The following is a 20,247-nucleotide window of genomic DNA, read 5'->3' on the forward strand; positions in this document are numbered from 1 at the left end:
GATGGGTGCAAACTGAAGATAAAATATTTATTTATATGTTGTCACAGACCAATAGAACATGAAATCACTTACGGAGGTCAGCCCCGTATTAACTATCTGTACTGCCGTGTTCCATACATTAAAAATAACTAATAAAACAAGAATATAAACATACGTCAATACAGTCTGACAATCACAGATGCATAAGGTGCCAACTATTTACTAAAAATATTTCTAATGAACCAAACTGTGAATCTAATGTAATATACTGCAACAAATTTCCACTAAGCAGGAAGTATTGAAATATATGGAGAAGGTCATAAGCAACATTGACAATAAAGTGAGAAGTCTGCTAATAGGCAGTTGTGTGGCTAGGTGATATACCAAACTATAAACTATGATGTAAGTCTAAAGAAGAGAACTACAATACATACACAGTATATTAGAAAGTCAATCAGAACAACCAAAGTCGCATACCTCTATATGACTGATAGCTCTTAAGCAAAGTAAGACAAAGGGAAGTACGAGGGCTATGCCGAAAGTTATTAGCAGCCCGTAAACCATAAGGCAGAGGACAATGGCGTTGTTTTCATTCAAAAGAGCGATGTTTTTCAACCTTGGAACATGTGCAGGCAGTCCCTGGCTAGCAGTGATCCCCCCCCCCCCCCCCCACAGTGGTAAGAAAGCACAGGCAGTGCTGAGTCATAACGGTGCAGGATGGAGCTGTTGTGCCGCGACTTTCGCGCCATGATTTTTTATGATTATAAAAAGAGTTTAAGTGCCGAAGAATGGCATTCTTCTTTCCTGCGTGTTTTTGGTGAAGCTTCCCCGTGTAGGGCCACAGTTGGAAATTGGTTTCACGAGTTTTCGAGGGGTCGGCAGTCAATTGAATATGAACCTCGTCCCAGTCGGCCAGCAACAACTGTGACTCTTGAAAACATTGATGCTGTGAGGAAAATGATCAAAGAAGATCCACATCTTACATTTTGCAACATTGAAGGGACCATTTATTGGATCAACAGCAGCACAGACCATCATTCATAGTCACTTAGGCCTTACTAAGACATATGCCCGTTGGGTGCCACATTCCCTGACAGAAAGCCAAAAGGAGGATAGAGTGGACTGGTGTCGTTTCATGCTTGAAAAATTCAATGGAGGGAAGTCCCAAGACACCTACAATATCGTCACAGGTGATGAAATGAGGGTCTACCATTATGACCCTAAAACGAAGAGACAGTCTTCTATGTGGTGCTTTCCAGGGGAGGAACAACTCACAAAAGTTCGGTGAAATCAGAGCTCTGGAAAGAAGATGGTAGCAACTTTTTTCACAAAGATCAGGCATCTCACCTCTGTGACCTTGGACATGGTTCGTACAGTCAATGCTGAATGGTATGTGAATGATTGTCTTCCAAAAGTCACCGCCACATGGAAGTCACAGCATCCAAAGTCCAAGAGTGGGCACCCTCTGCTGCATCACGACAATGCATCTACGCACGGGGCTTCCAGAACGATGGACTTTCTGGAGAAGGGAAAAGTGCAAGTGTTACCCCATCCCCCTATTCACCTGACCTAGCCCCCTGTGACTTCTTTCTGTTCCTTAAGACTAAGGAAAAAATTTGAGGGCAGCGGTTTTCATCAGATGAAGAGGCCATTGCAGTGTATGAGAGTGCACTAAGTGACATCCCAAAAGAAGCTTGGACTGACACATTTTCTAAGTGGTTTCAGAGAATGGAAAAATGTATACATGTTAATGGAGAGTATTTTGAAAAGTTGTAAACGTTTTTTTGCAAAAAAAAATTTTTTCGCACATTCTGCTAAAAACTTTCAGCATAGCCCTCATATAACCTGCTATCAGAAAAACAACCAGAGAATGTGTGTCAGGGTGCACTATACAATGTGTAATATGTCAGTTGGCACCTTCATGGATAGGTGCTTAAATGATAGTATGGATGTCAAGGAATATACCAAACACTATGCCGGGCATTATCAAGACATTAGATGTATGGGCGTGCATTCTGATCAACATATCCATATCAGCTAAAAAGGGTATAGATGTGTGAAAATGAATACCCATCATGTACCATGATAACAATGTAATGAATGAAGAATTCACAACATTAACCCCATAATGCTAATGAATGTAGTGTAGCAACCTTCATGGTTGCACATCAAAGAATGAAATCAAGCTAGTGAGTAGGCCAAGGCAATGTTAACTTACACCTTACGGGAATGGTGAAAAGTTAGAAGCATACTAAAACGTAAAAACATCTATACATTCTCATGAAAAATGACATTAAAAACGAAGTAAGAAAAATGTGTAAAATGTATTCCTGTACATACTGAAAACCAGTAAAACAGTATCAAGTGTAATTACACAGCTAGCGTTGGAAATTACTAGCAAGAAGTACAACAGTCACGACCTACACTTATATAATCTTCATAAAGTGGTTTCCCATACTGTTGGCATTAGGTTGTTAATGATGTGAGTTCTTCCTTCATTACATTGTTATTATGGTACATGTTCATTTCCTCGCATCTATACTCTTTTTAGCTGACATGGATATGTTGTTCAGATTGCATGCCTGTACCTCTAATGTCTTAATAATGCCTGACGTAGTGTTTGGTATATTCCTTGAAATCCATATTCTGATTTAACCACCTAGCACGAAGGTACCAACTGACATTTTACACATTGTATTTTATATCCTGGCACATGTTGTCTGGTTGTTTTTCTGATCATAGGTTATACTTTCCTTTGTCTTACCCTGGTTAAGAGCTTGTGGTGTTCGCCTGCCTTATTCCTTCACTGAGAGTCTTCAGTGTCAATGTACTGCATTGTTATACTGGCTGAAAAATGGGAAGTGGAAGTTCAACACCGACTACTGTCAATGATGAAGCCAACAGTTGCACAATTGTGTTTCACGGTTCTTTACTTTCACTGTTCAAAACAACCCCAATATTACACAATTATATGGCAAGTTCACTATTGGTAAATGTTGAGAAGCCTTATTAATAGGTTGCAGGAAAACATGAGCAAATTGATACAGTAGTTTGCTGCTGAACATCTATCAGCTGTGAAAACCTAACCACACAGTTCACAGTTCTTACAGAATAATACGGTACGTGTGACACTATTTCTCAAATAAATTGAGCAGACATGGTCATTAATTGTTTTAACACACAGCCTATTTGTGTTACACTTATTCCACTGTTAAGTTGATGCATTGTTGTTAATCTAACCAATTCATAATTCCCGTGTGAAAATCGGCTGTGGACTGACTGTCTCAGGACCTAAAATTGGTCTTTCATATATCCTCGCAATAATAGCCACTGAAACTATACAGTGTTTGATGTTTAAGTTAAAGAAATTACAATTAAGACATAACTCATTCAGTTAACTGAATACATCAACTAAACCCTCCTTTTTAACAGTTCCTCGTATCACAAATGTCAGGCCAAATTATTTGTTTAAATTATGAAGTTAACAGATATTGCTATACAAATAAGACATTTGACAAACCTGTTAATTATTTTGGAATTAATTAAGGGCTGGTTTGCTAGTGTGTTTTTGAATAGAGCCAAATAAATACTTTAAGAATCCTGGTAGTTCTTCCTCCAAATGTTTATAGTTAGTACATAATTTCTATTTGTATATAAGTCAACAGTAGAAGCTAAGTCACAGTACAATTACTGATTTCACCCTGTAATAAAAGTATTAATTAGAAATGGTCAAAATAAATTAGGAAATTAATTACATACACAAAACTAAGCACATAATTAGACCTGGTGCTATATTCCTTAAGACTGGGGGCCAACCTTTTTCTTTTATTGTAATGCAGATTATACTCATGCACTTAATGGTAATTAGGTAAAAATGAAGATGAAAATTAATTTAAGGAGGCAGATGGCAAAACAAGAGAGGAAGTAAAGAGATCCCAGCTTGCTTCGTCACAAGCTACATGTCATATATAGGTATGTGTCTTTGTTTGTTCTGAATAAAGTGAATGGCTTTCTAATATACTGTGTATGTATTGTAGTACTGTTCTTTAGACTTCAACATCATAGTTTATAGTTTGGTATATCACCTAGCCAAACAGCTGCCTACTGAAGGACTTCTCACTTTCTTGTTAATGTTGGTTATGACCTTTTCCATATATTTCAATACTTCCTGCTTAGTGGAAATTTGTTGTAGTATATTGCATTAGATTCACAATTTGGTTCATTAAAAATATTTTTAGTAAATAATGGCACCTTATGAATCTGTGATTGTCAGACTATATTGACATAAGTTTATATTCTTGTTTTATTAATTATTTTTAATGTATGGAACATGGCAGTGCAGATAGTTGACATGGGGCTGACCTCCGTAAGTGGTTTCATGTCCTATTGGTCTGTGACAACATATAAATAAATATTTTATCTTCAGTTTGCACCCATCAGTATATGATTGTGACTGTTTTGCTCCAGATATTTCATGGGCACTAACAGAAGCATTACACTGAGATTATCTAGGCATAACATGCAGTATTGACCTCCATTTAGTAGGTTCTTTTTTACAATTTTTTATGGAATGTAGATTCTGTTCCCTAGTTTATATCAATATAGTGTGCACCTGTTTTCTCATTTTATTTTTTAATTTACCTTTGACTTTGATGTAACTACCTTACAGTTTGGTATTGTTACATGTTACTACATATTACCACTGTATATAGTACTTACACTACTCCTTTTGTTATGTATTTCACACTATTATCATTGTTGGCTTTGGACAGGGACCAGAAGATGGGAAAATGTAGTGCTGAGACTGGTTGCTCAAATAAAATAACAACTGTGAATATTGATGGCTGAAGATATTTTGGATTGACATTTTATATTGAACAGCCAGTCCCCCACAATCATGTGTATAAAGATGGAGTTACAGAGATTTAAAGTACTCTTAATATCTTTGAGCTATACTGTTGTGGTCTTCAGTCCCAAGACTGGTTTGATTCAGCTCTCCATGCTAGTCTATCCTGTGCAAGTCTTTTCATCTGTGCATAACTACCAAAATCTACATCCATTTGAACCATCTTATTGTATTCATACCTTTCTCTCCCTCTTCAATTTTTACCTCCCACACTTCCTTTCCATTACATTGATGTCTGAAGCATGTCCTATCAACTTATCCCTCCTTTAATCATGAAATGCCATAAATTTCTTTTTTCACCAGTTCAGTACAGTACCTCCTCATTTCTTGTCTGATCTACCTGTCTTATCCGTAACATTCTTCTATAGCATGATACTTCGAAAGCTTCTTCTGTTTTTGTCTGATCTGCCTATCACCCGAGTTCTACTTCCATACAAGGCCACACTCTAGACAAGCATTTTTGACATCCTGGAGGAGCTCCTCATTCAGGATTTAGCTCCTCATTCAGGATTTAGTGGAATGAAAATTACTTCAAAATTGCATCCTTCAGAACAGACTTTCCAGCACTTAAATTTCTAGATTAGGTTAATTATTCATTCCATAGACCCACCAAAGAGGGGATCCTCCTGGGTGTGGAACATCTCAGATAAACACATTACAAAAATGTAATTAGAAAAATTTGAGTTTCATTAATTTTAATAATAATAATGGCATGTGACTACGGCTTCCCATCAGGTAGACCGTTGGCCTGGTGCAAGTCTTTTGATTTAATTAAAGTAAATTATTCATTTCAATGATCCTCAGTGAAGAACATTCAAATTATGTACAAGATTTAAAATTAAACTTCCACTATTTACAGACTCAGAGTAAAACCAAGTATTTTCAAAAATTAAAGGATAATAAATTTTCATTAAAATGGTCTATTGCACTTGTTGAGAAATTCATGGATGGAATGGAAGGAGTTTGCCACCAAAGATTCTTTTAAATTATGTTAGAATTGTGCCTTGTCCGAAACTAAACTCAATATTTTAATTTACTTAAAAGAATGCTGTGATTCACACAGTCAAAAGCCATGAATTAAAGACATTTTCTATAAGTGTAAATAGCCTTCTCAATATCAGAACCAGTAAGAAACCCAAACTGTGACTTTGACACTGTTATTTTCACTAAGATGCTTAAGTAGATGCTTGAACATAACCTTTTCGAAGATTTTTGAAAAAGCAGGCAAATATGAGATAGGTCGGTAATTTGACAGCATTTCTTTGTCCCCTCTCTTGTGAAGAGGTATAACTTCAGCATATTTAAGCCAATCTGGGAATGTTCCTGTGATAAGTGATTGATTACACAAATAACTGAAGATATGACTAAGCCCAAATGAACACTCTTTTATTAACTTTGTTGATACATTAATATAACCAGTAGAATGCTATGATTGCAAGGACTTTATGATGGATTCTATTTCTTTGGGTGAAGTAAGTATCAATTCCATTTTACTGAGATTACTTGTGCGTACTGGTCTCAGATATTCCACTGCATTATTTTCTTAACCTGACAACCCCATGCTATCAGTAACAGAGACAAAATACTTGTTTAAATGGCTTGCAACACCAAATTTGTTTGTTATCAGGGTTTCATTTATTTTTAGAGCTATTTGTTCCCTCTCATTTCTGGTCCTACCTGTCTCTGACTTAACTATATCCCACATTGTTTTTATTTTATTGCTGAATGTATTTATCTTCTTCTCATAATGCAGGTGTTTTCTGGATAACCTTCTTCAATATTTTCCAGTAATTTTTGTAATGAGCTATAATGATAGTATCAAAGATGTCCCTACATATCAGATAGAGTTTCCTTTTTGTCTCACATGATATCTGTATCCCTTGTGTGATCCATGGTTTCTTATTAGGCTTCTGCTTAATTTGAGCTACCTTCAGGGGAAAAATTTCAAATAAGGTGCTAACTTTATTAATGAATGTTTTGTATTTTCCATTTGTGTCTTGGATGCTTTAAACATCCATCCAATTAATTTCTTTGAGCAATCTAAATTTCTCAGTGTTTGACTGTTTTATTGGCCTTCTGTACTCAGTTCTGATAGATGTTTTACCCTGACAATTCTCAAAATTTAATGTTAGGTGTTACATGTCATGTTCAGGTAGCCCATTTACTACTGGTTTTTTAATTGTCTATAAAGATATTATCAATGGTAGTCATAGAACATTTGTATACCCTAGTTAGGAAATTTACAGTAGAAATTAAACTGAATGCCAATGTAGCTGATTTCAGGAACTGTTCACTGGCAGTGTTTTTCAGTACATCTATATTAAAATCACCAGCAACAACTAGTTCTTTTTTTTAAATTTTAGATGAGATAATAAATCTTCAAGACCGTTTATAAACAGGTTGAAATTTCCTGAAGGTGCTCTGTATATGGCTACTATTATAAAGGACCTATTATGAAATTCTATCTCTGTTGCACATGCTTCTAAGTGCTGCTCTAAGCAAAATTTATTAATGTCAATATTCTTAAATTTAAAACTGTCTTTAACAAGTGTGGCAACTCCTCCTTTCCATGTCGGATCAGTATTTTGTTGTGTGTTCCTACATTTTTCCATAAATTAAACTTATCTTCTGTGCTGTTAAATCAGCTTCTACAAGTTTTTTTCCATTCTTCTGTAAATAATTTTTGTTATTAATTTGCAACTGTGACATAGTAAACTGGTTGTTCTGTAGTATTCAGATCTGTTAGGACCTGCCTTTTTTGGAATTGGAATTATTACATTTTTGTTGAAGTCTGAAGGTATGTCATCTGTCTCATACATCTTGCACAATGGGTGGAGTAGTTTTGTCATGGCTGGCTCTTCCAAGTATCTCAGTAATTGTGAGGGAATGTTGTCTGCTTAAGGGCTCTTGCTCCTACTCAGATCTTTCAGTGCTCTGTCATAGTCTTCTCACAGTATCATGTCTCCTATCTCATCTTCACCTACTTGCTCTTTTCTTTTTATAATATTGTCCTCAAGTATATTTCCCTCTACAGAGTCTCTAATATATTCCTTATATGTTCTGGCACCTGAGCTCAGTATTCATACTGCTGCTTCACATTTCTTCAAAGGTTTGTTTAATTTTTCAATAGGCAGCCTCTATCTATTCCCTAGTTATGTATGCATCTATAGCCTTGCATTTATTGAGCCCTACTATCTAATAGAAAAATCTGTGTTAAAGTCACTACATACAATGAATTTTCAGGTAACTCTGCATAATTCTTTCTAATTCTCTTTGTAACTGATTCAAGAAACTGAAGACGTTTCCTCCTGGTAATGAATTAATTGGCAGTGCTACAAGCCTGTGTGTTTCCAGATTTTCTGTCATATCACAGATATTGAGGGAGGTTTTTAACACATTATTAATAAAATTGTAAGGCCTGGGACTTTACTGCTATTTTTGTACATATAGCCACTTCTCATTCTTCAGTGGTCTGACATTAGCTATTAGCCACCATTATGTGTGTATTCAGTATTTGCAATACCTGATAAGCAGAAAACATCTGTTAATATTCCACTTGCTCTTCACTTTCTTTCATTGACGATTAAAAATCTTCAGTTTTATACATAGAGGATCTTTTGTTTTGATGGCAGATGTTAATTCTTTTACATCAATAATATCACCCTTTCAGCTCTATAATTTTGTGCAAGAGCCAGTCTTTTTGCTTTTATAGTAGTTACTTATACTATAACTATATTTGCTGTGTAGCTCTGTCTTTCAGAAGAATTAACAACTATGAAAAGCCCTAGTGAAAAGGGTGGAAGTCACTGTCATAAGATGACGACTCCTTTGGTCAGCTTGGATTCTTCTGGCAGTTTTCTATTCAACATAGCCCTCTGATAGAGAAGCTATGCAATAATCACACCTCTGTGTAAATGTTTCTAAGGGCTGAGCTGTGCGTTAAGTCCTTCCTCATAATCACTCATCCAGGGTTTGTCGCATCACTCTAATAGTAACAACACCACCTCAACTTAATCTTATGAAGCATTCCCAGAAATGTCCCTGTCATTGTCCTTGAGTCTGTGCTTCAAGCTCTTTTTGCACTTATGATTGCATGAACATCTATTCCACTATGTTTCCCTGAAGAGTCTGAAGCACAGGTGACATGTTCAAAATACTTTTTATCTGGTAATCATCACCCAAAAAGTTCTATAACAGCTCTGACACTCGTATTCAATAATTGCTAATAGACAATAATGCCTTCATGCTAGCTGTTGTTCTGGAAACTAGGATGAGTAACAGATTGTATGTAGATCTTTTAGAATTTTATTTTACACTTCAACTGTAATTATTTAAGATCTGTAAATATGGTTTAGTTTTAGTCTAATTTACCTCTTTCTCTCCATAAATTATATGAGATTTAGTGCAAGAGCCTTACATAGTCATTTTCCAACGAAGTCAAGCCAGAATGTGAGATAGGAGAGAGGGGGACCGTACCATAAGAGCAAGCCATGTGATGCGAGAGTGTTTTCTCTCATGCTCACAATAGCATAAGTGTTCTCACTTTTAGATATGTTTATTGGCAGTACAGGCATTTTGCCTCCTAAAAGTAAGTACTGGCCAGCCATTTTGTCTTTTAGAAGTTTTTCAGTTTTCTCAAGTGAATTTTCATTTTGATATGAAATTTGCCCCCCCCCTCCCCCCCTCCCCCCCCCCCCTCCCCCAACTCCCATGAAACATGGACCTTGCTGTTGGTGGGGAGGCTTGCGTGCCTCAGCGATACAGATAGCTGTACCATAGGTACAACCACCAACGGAGGGGTATCTGTTGAGAGGCCAGACAAACGTGTGGTTCCTGAAGAGGGGCAGCAGCCTTTTCAATAGTTGCAAGGGCAACAGTCTGGATGATTGACTGATCTGGCCTTGTAACAATAACCAAAACGGCCTTGCTGTGCTGGTACTGCGAACGGCTGAAAGCAAGGGGAAACTACGGCCGTAATTTTTCCCGAGGGCATGCGGCTTTACTGTATGATTAAATGATGATGGCGTTCTCTAGGATAAAATATTCTGGAGGTAAAATAGTCCCCCATTCGGATCTCCGGGCGGGGACTACTCAAGAGGATGTCGTTATAACGAGAAAGAAAACTGGCGTTCTATGGATCGGAGCATGGAATGTAAGATCCCTTAATCGGGCAGGTAGAATAGAAAATTTAAAAAGGTATCAGATAGATTATATAATGGTAAGACAGAGATTTAGGAACCAGGTTTTAAATTGTAAGACATTTCCAGGGGCAGATGTGGACTCTGACCACAATCTATTGGTTATGACCTGTAGATAAAAATGAAGAAACTGCAAAAAGGAGGGAATTTAAGGAGATGGGACCTAGATTAACTGAAAGAACCAGAGATTGTACAGAGTTTCAGGGAGAGCATAAGGGAGCAATTGACAGGAATGGGGGAAAGAAATACAGTAGAAGAAGAATGGGTAGCTTTGAGGGATGAGCCGGCCGCAGTGGTCTAGCGGTTCTAGGAGCTCAGTCCGGAACCGCGCGACCGCTATGGTCGCAGGAGCGAATCCTGCCTCGGGCATGGATGTGTGTGATGTCCTTAGGTTAGTTAGTTTTAAGTAGTTCTAAGTTCTAGGGGACTTATGACCACAGATGTTGAGTTCCATAGTGCTTATAGCCATTTGAACCATTTTTTTGAGGGATGAAGTAGTGAAGGCAGCAGAGGATCAAGTAGCTAAAAAGACGAGGGCTAGTAGAAATCCTAGGGTAACAGAAGAAATATTGAATTTAATTGATGAAAGGAGAAAATATAAAAATGCAATAAATGAAGCAGGCAAAAAGGAATACAAGCGTCTCAAAAATGAGACTGACAGGAAATGCAAAATGGCTAAGCAGGGATGGCTAGAGGACAAGTGTAAGGATGTAGAGGCTTATCTCTCTAGGGGTAAGATAGACACTGCCTACAGGAAAATTAAAGAGACCTTTGGAGGAAAGAGAACCACTTGTATGAACATCAAGAGCTCAGATGGAAACCCAGTTCTAAGCAAAGAAGGGAAAGCAGAAAGGTGGAAGGAGTATATAGAGGGTCTATACAAGGGCGATGTATTGAGGACAATATTATGGAAATGGAAGAGGATGTAGATGAAGATGAAATGGGAGATACGATACTGCGTGAAGAGTTTGACAGAGCATTGAAAGACCTAAGTCGAAACAAGGCCCCCGGAGTAGACAACATTCCATTAGAACTACTAACAACCTTGGGAGAGCCAGTCCTGACAAATCTCTACCATCTGGTGAGCAAGATATATGAGACAGGCAAAATACCCTCAGACTTCAATAAGAATATAATAATTCCAATCCCAAAGAAAGCAGGTGTTGACAGATGTGTAAATTACCAAACTATCAGTTTAATAAGCCACAGCTGCAATATACTAATACGAATTCTTTACAGACGAATGGAAAAACTAGTAGAAGCCGACTTTGGGGAAGATCAGTTTGGATTCCGTAGAAATACTGGAACACGTGAGGCAATACTGACCTTACAACTTATCTTAGAAGAAATATTAAGAAAAGGCAAACCTACGTTTCTAGCATTTGTAGACTTAGAGAAAGCTTTTGACAATGTTGACTGGAATACTCTCTTTTAAAATTCTGAAGGTAGCAGGGGTAAAATACAGGGAGCGAAAGGCTATTTACAATTTTTACAGAAACCAGAGGGCAGTTATAAGAGTCAAGGGACATGAAAGGGAAGCAGTGGTTGGGAAGGGAGTGAGATAGGGTTGTAGCTTCTCCCCGATGTTATTCAATCTGTATATTGAGCAAGCAGTGAAGGAAACAAAAGAAAAGTTCGGAGTAGATATTAAAATCCATGGAGAAGAAATAAAAACTTTGAGGTTCGCCGATGACATTGTAATTCTGTCAGAGACAGCAAAGGACTTGGAAGAGCAGTTGAACGGAATGGACAGTGTCTTGAAATGAGGATATAAGATGAACATCAACAAAAGCAAAACGAGGATAATGGAATGTAGTCGGGTGATACTGAGGGAGCTAGATTAGGAAATGAGACACAAAGTAGTAAAGGAGTTTTGCTATTTGGGGAGCAAAATAACTGATGATGGTCAAAGTAGAGAGGATATAAAATGTAGACTGGCCATGGCAAGGAAAGTGTTACTGAAGAAGAGAAATTTGTTAATATTGAGTATAGATGCAGGTGTCAGGAAGTTTTTTCTGAAAGTATTTGTATGGAGTGTAGCCATGTATGGAAGTGAAACATGGACGATAAATCGTATGGACAAGAAGAGAATAGAAGCTTTCAAAATGTGGTGCTACAGAAGAATGCTGAAGATTAGATGGTTAGATCACATAACTAATGAGGAAGTATTGAATAGGATTGGGGAGAAGAGAAGTTTGTGCCACAACTTGACCAGAAGAAGGGATCGGTTGGTAGGACATTTTCTGAGGCATCAAGGGATCACCAATTTAGTATTGTAGGGCAGCGTAGAGGGTAAAAATCATAGAGGGAGACCAAGAGATGAATACACTAAGCAGATTCAGAAGGATGTAGGTTGCAGTAGGTACTGGGAGATGAAGAAGCTTGCACAGGATAGAGAAGCATGGAGAGCTGCATCAAACCAGTCTCAGGACTGAAGACCACCACAACAACAACAACATGAATTTTGGATTCCTTGGACACCATCACATAAATTATATAGTTGTGTGGCCAGTCTTAAAAGTGTTCACAATAGATTCTGATTATGGGGCAACGTTTATATACTATGAATAAATATTGAAATTTCTCGTAGATCTGATACATTGTTGCATCTGACTCGAACTGTTCCTTGCAGTATCTGGACCCTCCATACATACCTTCTACCTCTTAGAATAAAAAATATTTTGACATCTGTATCTCCTAAGATGGAATTACTGATACAACACAGTGTCAAAGGCAATAGTTATAATTATTGATAATTCTATTGTTTTAGTTCTTATTGCTTTTATATCACTGCTGTCTGTTATGTACAAACTTATTACCATCCTCACTAATAGTTAGTACGTATTGATCTTAATACAATGTGTGAACTAACTTTGTACTTACTCTTGTTGTTTCAGGTGGTCAGATGCTAATAAAATTATTTGACAGATTGGTGCAGTTCAGCCCAGAATTTAGATTTTTTATTACAACAAAACTGGGAAATCCTCATTTTGCTCCAGAAATTTCAACCAAAACTACACCTGTAAATTTTGCAGTCAAGGAAGTTGGTAAGTTATATGTTAAGAAATTCAAGCAATATCATGACACTGTGAATTGAATTAAACAAATCATTTGTCATGTACTTTCATTAATTTCTTTACAGAATCACTTAGAACAATACAGAAATATTAACTATTAATTTATTGCCATACCCTGAGTACTTACTGAGGTAGCATACTTTAAACTCTACTTTAGGCATTTCTTTTTTTGAATATTCTCTTACTTTACTTGACCTTATATTACTGCATGAAAGTTGACCACATTGTGTCCTTACGTTCCTAGAACACCCAGCCTGGTCTAGGCATACAAGTTTTTTGTCATCTCAGTTGAAATATAATCGAAACACATTACTGGTCTTTTTTCCTTCTCTAGCTTATCCAATACTATTCTGAGAATTGTATCGCTTAAAACACATTTACCTAAATTATTGAAATGTTGACCATGCTTGGTATGCCATTCTCTGCTACAACTACTGGTATTAATTAAGGAAACATTCTTAAACTGCTTACAGTTAGCTTTGTACTCCTTTTTGGTCTGCTCCACTTCCTTATTCACACATGACCACTGGGTCAAATCATTTCGATGAGGCACTTTAACGACAATCACATTGGTGTGGGTTAACACTCCAAGAGTCTTCTTCAGTGTCAAAGTAGCTGTCTTCCTTTCATTTCTGCTGATGTCGTTTGCTCCGGCCATTACCACTACAAAGTCTCTGTCCGCGAGGGCTGTGCTTTCTTTCTTGATTGATGTTGAAATGTTTCATAAACTAGCTCCTGATTTAACAGTGCCTTCTATTTCAAACTCATTAATCACACGGGGTCCGCTTTCCGTTAACATAGCTGCTAATCCTCTGGCATAACTATCTGAATAAATCTTGATTTTACTTTTTTCTTATACCTTACTTGGCTATTTGCTAAGTTTTGAGTGTCCTGCACCACCTTATCAGATGAGTATGCTGATACAGTTTCTATGTCATCTGTGTTTTGAAGTAAATTGTATTTGTTATTTAATGGTGACACAAAATCCTGCTTATGTTAATTATTAGTATGTTTGTAAGAGCTCCCCTTCGATTTTACAGTTACCCGTCTACTGCTAGGCCTGTTGTGAGCCATTTTAGTTGTAGCTTCACTTTCTGGCAATCCTTCCATGGATTTGGAGATATTAAGACATACCTGATCATCCCTCTCTTCCGATTTAAGCTTGAGTCTCCTGTTTTCATCATTTAGAGAATTTTTGTGTCCTCTCATAGCTCAGCAATAATTAACAACAGATTATTTTTGGAGGATGAACCACTGATTTTCACATCTTTGGTTGTTGTTTTACCACACCATTGCTCCGACTTGTGTGGATTCAATTCATATTTCTAGTCAGAAGAGGGGCTAACTCAGCAGCAAATCCAGTATATAATCTGACAAGGATTCCATCAGGCCATGGAGCTTTGTTAGATTTTAACAATTTCAGCTGTTTCTCAACATCATATGACACTAATACTTATTTCATTCATGTTTTCAGTGGTACGGAGGACTAAATTGGGACAATTATCCTGGATTTTACTTTGTAAAGGAACATTTGAAAGCTGGGTTAAGTATTTCAGCTTTTGCTTTGCTATCCTAAACTTCAGTTCCTGTCTCATTCGCTAGGAATTGGAAATTAAATTTGGTGCCACTAACAGCCTTTACATATGATCAGAATTTCTTTGAGTCTGCCTTTACATATGATCAGAATTTCTTTGAGTTCTGTGAAAGATCACTTGACGATATTCTGCTACTGTAGTCACTGAAGGCATCACACATTGTTCTCTTGACAGCCAAATGCGTTTCATTCAACATCTCTCTACCTATAGCCCTACACTGGGTTTTCAATGTAGATAGAAAACATATAATGCATAAAGTATATTTTATACTTAAGTAAGACCAAGCATTATTAACATGATCCTGAGATGTAGAAAGTTCTCATATATTTCTAAATTAAATAATAGAATAATTCAAGAGAGGGAATGATCAGGTATAAAAACAATTCTCTCTTGATTTTTAAATTTTTATAAACAAATCTAACTATTTTCATTTACACACTTTTGTACTTATACTGTACTTATAAGGAGATCTGCTATGGTTTCTCCCATTAATACTGAAATCGTATCTTCTCTTGTATCGTGTTGTCAGTGTATCCCAGTGTTATAGCCCATTCATTTCTTTAAAGGACTTGAGGCACAGCTTCTTGGAATTGTGGTCCGTAAAGAGAAGCCAAAGCTAGAAGAACAAAAAGACAATCTAGTGCTGAATATTGCAGCTGGTCGACGTACTCTGAAGGATTTGGAGGATGAACTGTTGAGACTACTTTATGAGACAAAAGGCTCACTACTTGATGATTTGCAATTGCTTATAACACTACAAACTTCACAGGCAACCTCTGTTTCTGTAAATGAACAACTCAAAGTAGCAGAAACAACAGAAACTGAAATTGATGCAGCACGTGAGGTAACTGAAAGTAACAGATGGATAATAAACTACTTAAAATTTGTAAAAATAACCAAGAAGATTTTGGCTTTGGTTCAATGTTAAAGATAGTATAAAATGTCTTAGTTAACATATGCAATTATAAGCTTAAACAAAAGGCAACAGTTTCTAAACCATTTGAATTTTATGACCGTAAATGCTTCATGAGATATGTTCTGATGTATTTGAATTAGGTAAAGTAGTTCTTGTTTCATTGGTTTTTTTTCCATTCTTGTCTCAGATGAAGGTAATGAAACTGTGTAAAACCATTGCCACTACACAATAGCCATGTTGCTTCTTATGTACACTGCCACACTCAGTGCCATGGTCAAAAGATTTCCTGTACCAAAAGTAATGCTGCTGTGCACCATGATGATCTTTATCATTATGTATACTTAAAGCTTAAACTTTTATTATGTTTTTGGTGAACTGCAGAACTGCCAACAGTTACTTTTATTTTGCACTGATTTGGTCGTCCCTGCAATTTTTTTAAAATTTCCTTCATGATTTATGCCATTTCATATCCTCCATTAGCCCTTGCAATTTTTTAAAAATTTCCTTCATGATTTATGCCATTTCATATCCCCCATTTCCTTTGTTTTACCTTATTTGTTTGACTCCCTTAGTAGTTCTCATCATATTCAAAGCAATATCAACATTTAACTTCTTAGCTTCCTTATGCATTAAACATCAACCTGTTGCGATGTGGCTATTGACAGCTTGTCTGTTAATGTCAATACTGAATTATCAACCATTTGGTTACCTGTTGATTTTAGGCAAGATATCACTCACAACAGTGGTTCCCAACCCTTCTGTGGTAACACCGTCACATTAAGCAGCACATCAGAATGCACAGGGAAACATGTATTGCCATGCATTACTGCACCAGGCATCATAGTAGACTGCTGGGCAGCATAACCACATCCACCATGGAGCTATGGCTCTAATACTTATCAGGTTCCTTTTTTGTTTTTTTGATGCCTGTTCTCTAGTTCTAGTGATTTATAAGCAGAATATCATTTTGTCACATAATAGTAGTCTATCACATGACAGTGAGATTCATTAAACTGCATGCATAAGTGTACTAACTGTGCTATGCACAAACATAACTAGTCCTGTCATGTTCATGTAAGGCAGGTACCTGATGCAGCACACAAATGATGAATATGTCAATATGCTTTTGGTGCTGGGTGCATCCGATAACCAAGCTGCTGCTGCTGCTTGTGTGTATGCTGTATGGTATCCTCAAAGGTGCTATTCCAATAAGAATGCTTTTCATCACCTGTAGCAACGCCTTCAGGAACCCAGTAACCTTCATCCACGAGTAATGGAAATAGGCTGTCCAAAGACTAAACATACTCCACAAACAAAGGACACGATTCTTGAAACCATTCACCCACCACCTCGGTGAATTACCTGTGGTATTGCAAGACACTTCCAAATATCTCAAAGACTGGCTGTTCATGTGAAGTATTGCACTATGAAAAACTGCATCCATATCATTACATGTTAACTCAAAACCAGTGGCTGGGAGACCGCATCCGACAAACACAGTTTTGTGAATTGTTTTGAGCAAATGGGAGATAACAAGCATTTTATAAATAATGTGTTTTGGACTGATGAATCTGCCACTAGCATTTTCAACCTCTACAAAAATCATTATTGATCAGAACACACCACACATATCATCCATGAACATGGCTTTGAGGCACACTTTGGCATTAACCTATAGCTGGGATTGTGGGAGGAATGGTTTTGGGCCCTTACCTATTGCAGGCAAATAGAATGCACTCCTGTATTGTACACTTCTTTTCAATAGTTTGCCTGATACATTAGAAAAAGTCCACTTGGTGTTCGGCAACAGCTATTATTTCAGCAAGATGGTGCACAGCTTCACTTTGGAATGAATGTGCATCACTATATAAGTGAAGCACTACCAAGGAAATGGATTGGTCATGGAGATCCAATGTTCTGGTTTCCATGTTCCTCTGATCTTCTCCACTAGATTTTTATTTGTTGGGACAATTAAAGAAACAAGATTATAGCAACCCACCCATAGATGTACATGGCATAATAACTCATGAGCATGCCACTTTAGCAATGGTGGATGCAGGTGTATAGCTTGGGATCCAGGAAAGTATGGTCCAGATAAAGATAAAATGATTGCAAATATTTGTGTCATGGACAGAACAAAGTGGTTGTTTATATCTGTACGAAGTTCATGTTATTTCTTAATGTTTAAATAAAGGTAACACGGACAGAAAGAAATTCACAAGATACTGCATTGTGGAGGTGTAAATTGGATACCATTTTATGCTTTAAATGGAAAAAAGAAAAAAAAAAAGAAAATATTTGGCGTGAACACAACTGAAACATTGGCGAGTCTGTATACCCATTTCCCATGGCATTGCCTTGTCTTACTGAGCTAATGAGACAGTTGTGGCGCATAAAAAAGTTCTTGCTACCTGTTCTACGTCAAGCTGTATGTGGTTATAGCATTGCCAGAGCCTCATTTTTTAAATTGCATAGATTAGGTTTTGCTAGATATACTTTTGTCTTGAATTGAGATGAGGAATCACATACTGGCCACCAAGTGTGGCATTTTTTTTTCACCCTGTATGTAAAAAAAATCTTAAAAATATCTGCCTGCAACAATGTGGTGAACTGAAGCAGAATGACCACATAGCCCCAGTTGAATAAAAGTAAATGATGGACTTCCATTCATTGGACGATTAATGAAACAATTGTGGAGACATTATACAATAACCTTAGTTAGATCAAAAGAAATGAAAGGCTTCAATTCCTTGGAAGAATATACAAAACTGTAGTTTGTTTGGGCAAAATATTGCTTATGAAATATGTGTGGGCCACACTAGATTGTTGCTAAAGTGTGTGGAATCCATATCAGATTGGAATATCAGGAGATATTACATGTGTAAAAAATAAGAACATGAACTGTGATAGACTTGTCTGATTTTTTATAATGTAACTAGAAAATATTGTTATGACACAATTAACTTAATCCTAAAGACTTTTGCTAAAGGGATATAGCATATAGTATCTTTTGCACTGTTGGTCTTTGTTTTCCTGTCTTTTATCTTACTTTCATATGGTTGATTTTTTTTATATTGTCTCATGTTGTATGCTTTTGCAAGCACACAGTAATTTATCACAGTATTTCATCTGTATCAGCTGCATAGTGTTACCAAAAGTCATGAACCCACAAAAGTCTGCGGTTAACAAGAAGCATATCATGTGTGAATCTATAGTGCTGGTAACAACAGATGTCACTTTGCCAAATTGGTTATTGAACTAATCCAAATCAATGACTGATAGATGTGTTCCTCAAATGCTTTCAACCAGTGGACATTTGTCGGAACTTTTGAGCTTTGTGCAGTCCTATAACACATGACAGGTTCACTGCACTCGATGTACCAAAGTTGTGTTTTCATTGTATATGCCACAACAGCCATACATGTGGTTCAAACTGCTGGAACTTTCGTTTAGTGCCTATGGCATGTGTGATGACTTTTCATTGTTTATACTTAACATCAGCACTTTGTATGCTTAGACTCTACTAGTCTTGAGTACTACTGAAGTGTTTGGAATCTGTACCAGGTCCAATTAAAGGAAGACATTGATGTAATTTAAAGGAGCCTGCCAGATTTGTTACCATTAGATTCAAACAGCACGCAAGTGTTATGGAGTTGCTTCTGGAACTCAAATGGGAATCCCTATATGGGAGGTGACATTCTTTTCAAGAAACACTATTGAGAGAATTTAGAGGACCAGCATTTGAAGTTTACTGCAGAATTATTCTACTGCTGCTGACATATTTTTCATGTAAGGACCACAAAGATAAGGTAGGAAAAAATTAGGACTCAAAGTGAGCCATATAGGCAGTTGTTTTATCCTCATTCTATTTGCAAGTGGAACAGGAAAGGAAATGACTAGTAATGGCACAGGCTACCCTCTGCCACACATCCTTTGAGGACTTGCAGAGTATGTATGTAGACATCAATGTATTATTGTCAGACATCACTCACATCACCCCCACCATCTGCAAATAGCAACATTTCCCATTTTCTTCTTGGTGTATGGAAATCAAGAGACTTAACATACAACAAGTCTTAAATAGTGAGGTTACTGGTAACAAACCCCATCAGAGTTTTGGCATCATCTGTAAATATACCTGACAGATACTGAAATTTCAGAACCCTATGACAGGTGTGGTTTGATCCGCAACCATTTGCCATTACAAGTGCTTTGATTTTGAACAGTAGTGGATACTTATCTTCACAGTTGCTTGTGGCCAATAAAATACATAATATTTTGCAAAATGACAATTCAATTGAAACACATCAAACTTGTAATGGCCTCACAGCAGCAGTCTCACATGATGCTACTCGAGGGCAACAGCTTCCATTAGTGGAACAGATCCACATGCTCTACCAAGACTTAATTGCTCTCAAGTAGCAAATCAGGGAAACTCAAACAACAGTACTGACTCGAATAGCTGACAACACAACAGTCGAAGGGATGCTTGTGACAACATCCACAAGCAGTTGTAGACTTGGTGATGGTACCATCTACACTTCGGGCAACAGGAAAAGGCACGAAAATCTTGTTG

At 37.1% G+C, this 20,247-nt stretch overlaps 1 protein-coding gene across 1 annotated transcript in view; it reads left to right on the forward strand.

The window, feature by feature from the left end:
• The window catches only part of LOC126278873 (dynein axonemal heavy chain 2), a 914,655-nt gene that overhangs the window by 785,687 nt on the left and 108,721 nt on the right, over positions 1-20,247 (forward strand). Inside the window, 2 exon segments of the mRNA XM_049979148.1 lie at positions 12,981-13,130; positions 15,322-15,599. Coding sequence (XP_049835105.1) covers positions 12,981-13,130; positions 15,322-15,599 — 428 coding nt within the window.

The sequence above is a fragment of the Schistocerca gregaria genome, chromosome 6 (assembly GCF_023897955.1).
Source record: "Schistocerca gregaria isolate iqSchGreg1 chromosome 6, iqSchGreg1.2, whole genome shotgun sequence".
In the NCBI taxonomy this organism is placed as follows: Eukaryota; Metazoa; Arthropoda; class Insecta; order Orthoptera; family Acrididae; genus Schistocerca; species Schistocerca gregaria.